The sequence below is a fragment of the Benincasa hispida genome, chromosome 9 (genome assembly GCF_009727055.1).
Source record: "Benincasa hispida cultivar B227 chromosome 9, ASM972705v1, whole genome shotgun sequence".
Lineage (NCBI taxonomy): Eukaryota > Viridiplantae > Streptophyta > Magnoliopsida > Cucurbitales > Cucurbitaceae > Benincasa > Benincasa hispida.
In genome coordinates, this window is record NC_052357.1 from 29765560 (window position 1) to 29772731 (window position 7172).

A 7172-nucleotide genomic window follows, 5' to 3' on the forward strand; every position below is an offset into this window, starting at 1 on the left:
TCTAGGTCCCACTGCCGACATGAGCAAGTACGATTCAGAATGTTAACAACAAATTGGTTAGAACGATCATGCACTTCAAATTCATATTGGTTAATGGGGTACAACTAAAAAAAAAAAAAATAAAGACGATAAACTTACAATTTTACTATTAATAATAGGCTCAATCGAATACAAATATCGTGTAACTAAAAGAATACTTACATCCATTGACCTACTGTCCCTTAAGGCTGATCGAATAATTTTCTCTGCATGCGATGACAATTCAGAATGCTAGAAACTCCAATGACTACGACGTTTGTAAAACCATTTTTGAACCAAACTACGGATAGATTCAATGAGACCAATAATGGGTAATTCACATGCTTTCTTTAAAGCTGAATTCATGATTCAAATATATTGGTTGTCATTAAGGAATATCTTTTCCTTCGACAAAATGCCCTAGCCCATTTGGATTTGCCAACATCCTCTAATTCAATCCTAATGGACGAAGCAATTGCATCCGATTGCCTCATGTAATACTCAAATTCACCAATTGTATATGCTCTTGCACACATATGGAAAGTGTCTTCAATTGGACGTGACTTAGGGTTCTTAACAAGGTTTTTATACAAATGAAATGTACACAATCCGTGTTCAGCAAAATCATAAACAGAAATAACACCCTTGACTATACTTTTATGACCATCAAACACAATAACATGGTCGTTAGAATCCCCAAAAATAGCTTTAAGATTACGAAAAAACCAAGACCATGATGCATCATTCTCAGAATCGGCAACGACAAATGCAAAAGGTACAATCTGCGAATTGCCATCAAGTGTACAAGCAGACAATAATGTCCCCATAAATTTGTTCTTTAAACATGCACCATCGACTGACATAATAAGAAAACAAAATTTCCATGCATCTATAGAAGCAGCAAGCGCCATAAAGTAATACTTAAACCTATCTTCATCATCAGATTTTTATGTTGTATATGTTCCTATAAGTAATAAACATTTAGATTGATTATACAAGACAAAGTAGAGTGTACATAATTGCTTAAACTAAATATAGACGAGAAACATACCAGGATTGTTTTCAATCAACAGAGTTGAAAATGGTGACAAACTGGTGTATGATGACTCAGGAGTCCCCCTGAGGGAATTGAGGGCAATCTCACAACCTCTCCAAGCTTTTATCATAACTTATATTTACACCATGTTGTCTTCTCATATAGCTTACAACATCACATGGTCGGCATGAGACTTTGTCATTCATTTCAAAAAATGACTTTGTACATTCAGCAACAATCCAAGATGTTGCTTGTCGCTGACCATCTTTAACGATGTCAATAGAACATTTATGGATATCGATGAATTTCAGAATAATCCACACACCACCCCCTCTATATATAGATGTACGTAGATACCACCCACAAGACATATCCTTGCAACGAATTTTAAACGAAGTTTTGTTTAACCTAGTAGTAGTAAGTTCGAAACTGTTTTTAAGAGTAGGAAAATAATTTGCTTTCTTCAATACAGACTTGCTACTAAAAAGTAAATCTACTCTAATGGGAATACCAGATTGAAAGACATCGAAATCTTGAGAATCAACAATTTCAATGTTGCCCGCAGGATGTTTGAAGGACTGATCAATGTTTGTCGATTCATTATTCAAATACGGTGTATTTAGAGATTTTTGGACAATAGATGAGACATTGTCAACAATTACACATAAATCAATTTCGGGGGAATCTGATAACATTGACATCAACCACAAAATATCTTTATCTTCAACAATACTAATAAGATTCGAATCAGGTACATTGTCAAACGAGATATAGTAACTCACCGGAGGGAAAAAGTTTACCTTGGATATATTCCACAAATTGTTGGAACGATGAATTTGATGGAATATATGCATCACAATCTCGAAAATCATGGTATTGAGAATTTTCATCCTATAGACCATTAAATAGGTGTTTAACCCGTTGTAAAATCATAGCAAAAACAATAGCAAAAGTTAATGAACAAGGAAACCTAAATCGATGAAATCTTTTGTATACGTAACAAAACTTATGGCATAGTTCAAGCAAACAATCGTGTTGATTCTTGTGCAATCAACACATGACTATTTTTTTAAGAACTGATATTTTTTTTAGGAACGTTAAAATTTGGCCATTTTTTTTAGGAACTGATATTGTTTTTAGGAACGTTAAAATTTGGCCTTTTTTTTAGGAACTGATATTTTTTTTTAGGAATGTTAAAATTCGGCATATACACATAATTTATTACGAATATGAGAAAAACAATATAGAAATTTGAAAAAAGTATATGGATAAAAGAAGTTTTAATAATATATAGGTATTTCAAATATAGATTTGGTTTCAAAATTTGGATATTTTCTTAAGGTGAGTCGAAAAGTTGTTAAACATAATCTAATTTAATAATAAAATATAAAGATTGTGTTATCTAAAAATTAGGAAATAAGTTTTAATATTATATGTAAATTTCAAATATAAATTTGGTTTTAAAATGTGGATATTTTATTAAGGTGATATAAATTCGAAAAGTGGTTAAATAGAATATAAAATAATAATAAACTATAGAGATCATATTAACTAAACAATTACCCTGTACATAAATCTCGACCTTGCTTTCTCTTTTGGAATTATCATGTATTTGTGGTTACAACAACAACATCCCAAACAAGTCAAAGACAAATCAGGAATTTTGAAATTTGCGGCCATGTGCATGGTCACATGAGTTGCCTTAATTCTTATTCCTCATATTTTTCTGAATGGAACCTCAAAAACTACCATCTACTCCAATTCTCCTACAATTATCTCGACTTTGACCCAAAATGGAATATGCTTCACCTTTTATTAAAAAACTTATGTTTTCTTTTAACCTATTGTTTATATCATATTAGTGTGAATTTATCAAAATAGAACATTGGACGGGCTGATTTGGATTTAGGTTTTCTCACTTCTCTATTTTCTCTTACAACTAGTTCTCGTTGGTGTATAATAATAAAGGTGGTTTGGAGCAAAATTATCTCACGTTCTTCAAATTTACAGGGTTTAGTCCAAACTCCATAATCCTCACTCTCATGCCTGAAGAACAGTCCAAAGATCTCCATTTCAACGACTAAAACCTTCTCGATTCACGTTTCACTGTTCAGCAACCGGAAAACACCGGAGAAATGAAATTGGGTCCCGAAGTATTTTCGGCGTCGAATGCAATTCGAATAATCAAGGAACAGTGAATCCCAACTTCGTGTATTGGGGAGAAATCAAAGTGAGTTTCTCAATTCCGCATTCTTGATATTTTTCTTATGACAATCGCCATCTATTTCTTCTATTCTCGCTTCAATTATTCGAATTTGTATCTCTTTCTGTCCTATATTTGACGAATTCAGAACAATTGGGCTTGTTTTTCTGGTAGTGGATGGAATCCCCACTGTTCTTGAGGATGGTGATGTTGTAGAAAACCCTAACGGGAAGGATTTTGCCAGAGTAGTTGCTGAAGCAGAGGCAATAGCGACTAATAATTCAGATACAGAGCCATTTGTAGGTATGGAGTTTGAATCTGAGGAGTCTGCCAAGGTTTTCTACGATGCATATGCTTCACGCCTTGGTTTTATTATGCGCGTTGATGCATTTCGTCGATCGATGCGTGATGGTGCGGTTGTTTGGCGTCGGCTTGTTTGTAATAAAGAGGGGTTTCGCAAGTTGAGGCCGAAAAGAAGTGAAAATAGGAAGCCTCGAGCTATAACCAGGGAAGGGTGTAAGGCAATGGTTGTTGTAAAGAAAGACAAAAGTGGAAAATGGGTTGTAACGAAATTTGTCAAGGATCACAATCATCCACTGATTCTTACTCCGGCCAGTGCTCGTCGAAATGTTCTTCTATCCCACACGCGGGTAAGGGCTATTTTGGTTCACTTTGTGTTCATTTATGCTGAGATTATGCGTTTTTCTAGTTTCTTCTTTGCTCTTAAGTTTCAGTTTCCGTACCTCTGTTCTGGAATAATATTTGTTATAATCTTTACCTTTGCACTTAACAATTGAAACGGTTTGATAGCAGGAAGGGACTTCTAAGGCACCCATTATATAAATATATGTAATATTAAATATTGTAGGACTTCTATCTTTTCCTCTCTCTGATGGAGCCTCAGAGAGTGTTCAGGATACTGATATCGGCCTTTAAAACTTTCACCCCTGAAAATATGTCATTTTTATTAATACAAAAACCTGAACATTTGAAGCATGAGAATGTGAGGGGAACTCAAAGTATGAAATTACTTGCTTGTGTTCGGTGAAGGAAAAGTGTCACTGGAATTCATCAGATGTCTATATTTGGTATGAAGTGATGAAATTGTTGGAATTCGGGTGTCAAATAAGTGTTGAGTTTGTCGGTTCAAGTTGTGGATTAGAATATGAAGATATTTAATTATTGAATGAATTAGGTAAGAGTTTTTGACAATTCATAAAATTTGGACGATGTAGCCATTAGCCAATAGTGTAAGGCATATTATCTGTATTTTGAACTAAAGCTGGGGGTTTGGAGATATATAGTGTGGTGGAGCATTCTTCATCATTACCAATCACTATCCCATAATCGAATTTTAGAATATATAGTTCTTAGCTTTCTAAATTACTCATCATTTGTTAGTTTATATAGGTTTGCTTTTGCAGATATATATTAGGCTTATCTACCAGAGATCCTTTACGTACTCTGTTTTTCCAGAAATACCCCCTTTTCTAAGTGCTCTACCTTTGGTTCAATGATATACTTAGCTTCCCAAGTCCATTCACTTCAAAATGAACAAATAGGTATAACCATCTTCTTTGTTGAATTTCTTGGTGTGCCTCTTGTTATGATCAGATCATCCACATAGGCTAATATGATGATTTTTGAGTCTTGAGCTTTCATATATATTAGAATCCACCGGAGGCACTGTATTCCCACTCTAGACTAAAAAATTTTCAATTTTAACGCACCAGGATTATAGTGGTTGTTTCTGGTCCTACTTGGTTTTGAGTGTTGACCTTTTTTATTTCTCAAACAACTTTAAGGCCTTGCAGCTCATTTAGATAGTGGGAAAAGCCAGACAAAACCCTAATGAGTTTCAATATGAGAAAAGCTAACTAGGGTACCTATTACTTTCCTTGAGGTTGAAGATTCAATCTCCAAAATGTCCTATGTGTCGTACTCAATACAACATGATGGGAAATGATGCCCATTTTTTGTAGAGAGGGTCAAACAAAATGCAGTCAATCTAGATGGGTAAGAAAAGACTAAATTATAAGAAAAACCCTTGAGGTTTGTTCTTTGTTTCAAAAATATTCCTACTCTTTTAAAACTTGCAATATTACCTCTGACCATTCATAAATGTTTCAAAACTAACTTTGGAGTGGAAAAACTATTAGAATATTAGAGGAAAAGTCGACGTGTCTAAATGTTGTTATTTCATACTTAATCTAGACAAACGTTCTAGTCATAATCACTTCATTGTAGGCGAAGAAGCATGGACACTTTAATTTGACTAGCGTGTCCGTGTCTGACATGTGTCGGACACTTGGACACTCCGACACTTGTTGGACATGTATCGGATACTTGTTAGTGCAATAAGTGTTTTAGACATGCATTGAATACTTGTTGAATAAACTAAAAACACACATATGACAATAATAACAACTTTTGAGTGAAATATATCAAACTAAAGTCTTTTAAGCATATAAATGCACTAACCCATTTACTTTGAATTTTCTTTTGGTATAGAAATAAAAAAATATATTTTAATAAACGTATCCTTGTTGTGTCGTGTCCTAGATATTTAAAATATGGTGTGTCGCCGTGTCCGTGTCGTGTCGTATCCGTATCTCATATCCGAATTTGTGTTTCTTAAGTTGCTGGTGAATGCCATATCGATTTTCTTTTCAACATTCTAAACTTCAAGGGTTGTTTTGAAAACTTTAGGAAAAGTAAATGGTAAGATTGCTACTTTTGAAAGTGTAAGGATACTTTTGAAACAAAAGGCAAAGTTCAGGAGTATTTTTATAATTTAGCCTTAAAAATACACATTTGTGCTAAGCATTCCAATTGAGCTTTAGACTTTAGAGCATGTTTCTCTTTCTCTTATGTAGATCAGAATGACTGTATTCATGCTATATACAAAACCCCCTCCCCCCAGCAAAACACATTTCTTAAATATTATTAGCACATGGTAATGTGTAAATAAAAAGGGAAGTGTCTTGATTTTTTTTTCCTCCTTTTGGATAGTGTACAACATAGATTGTTTATATAGCTTTTCATGTTTTGTTTCTATTATTTCAGGATGAGAAAGATGCAAAAATCCGGGAACTAACTGCCGAACTACAGCGAGAACGAAAGCGATGTGCAGCTTATCAAGAACAGCTTGCCATGATTTTAAGAGACATGGAGGAACATTCAAATCATCTATCAAGAAACATAGATTACATTATTCAAAGTTTGAAAGATATTGAATAAAAAAACAATTCATTTTGAAATAGCTAACAATAGAATGCATATAGAAAATATATTTTTATATATCTGTCTATGGTTTATAGTTCAGAGTTTAGACATATTTGTTCATTAGTCCTTCCCTTTTCTCTCCCATTAGTTCGTGACTTGTATGACAGTTTAATAATCCGATGTGGAAATATTATAATTTAGATTAAAAAAAAAATTAATGTCCAACATTTTGTCCTCTCTTTCTTCCAAGGAAGAGTCAAGCTGCAATCCTCCTTTATCTATGGAATGGAAAATTATTTACAATAAAATAGCAAAATTTTAATTTTTTTTATAGAGGCGGATAGAAGTCTATTGGTGATTGAAACAAATAGAAGTTGTTCACTAATAAACTTTTTTTATTATTTTTGTAAATAGTTTGACATTTTTTCTATTTATAAAAATTTTCTTAAAATTAAAATTTTTGTTTTTAAAAGTTCAAAATGCTATTAGCTTTTTGTTCTTAAGGGCAAAATATATTTTGAGTCTTATATTAGTATCTTGGAAAATATTCTTTTTTATTCTTAATGTTCACATGATCACCCCTCCACAATGACATTTATCACTCAAATGAACCTCAAAACACAAGATATGAAGGAAACGATCCATTGAACAAATTTAACCTAACCAATCTACATTAAAAAAATAAAATAA

At 33.1% G+C, this 7172-nt stretch overlaps 1 protein-coding gene across 3 annotated transcripts; it reads left to right on the forward strand.

The window, feature by feature from the left end:
* The first annotated feature begins 2945 nt into the window (after nucleotides 1-2945).
* On the forward strand, nucleotides 2946-6709 carry LOC120085219 (protein FAR1-RELATED SEQUENCE 5). 3 transcript variants are annotated; one of them, XM_039041113.1, is made up of 4 exons: nucleotides 2946-2963; nucleotides 3065-3284; nucleotides 3432-3907; nucleotides 6324-6709. In XM_039041113.1, coding segments are annotated over exons 2-4 (651 nt in total). In that variant the 5' UTR covers nucleotides 2946-2963; nucleotides 3065-3283; the 3' UTR covers nucleotides 6498-6709. The 3 variants fall into 3 exon arrangements, with proteins under 3 accessions (XP_038897041.1, XP_038897042.1, XP_038897039.1); XM_039041114.1 differs by lacking the exon at nucleotides 2946-2963 and having other exon boundaries at nucleotides 3006-3284; nucleotides 3406-3907; XM_039041111.1 differs by lacking the exon at nucleotides 2946-2963 and having other exon boundaries at nucleotides 3006-3284.
* The last annotated feature ends 463 nt before the right edge of the window (nucleotides 6710-7172 follow it).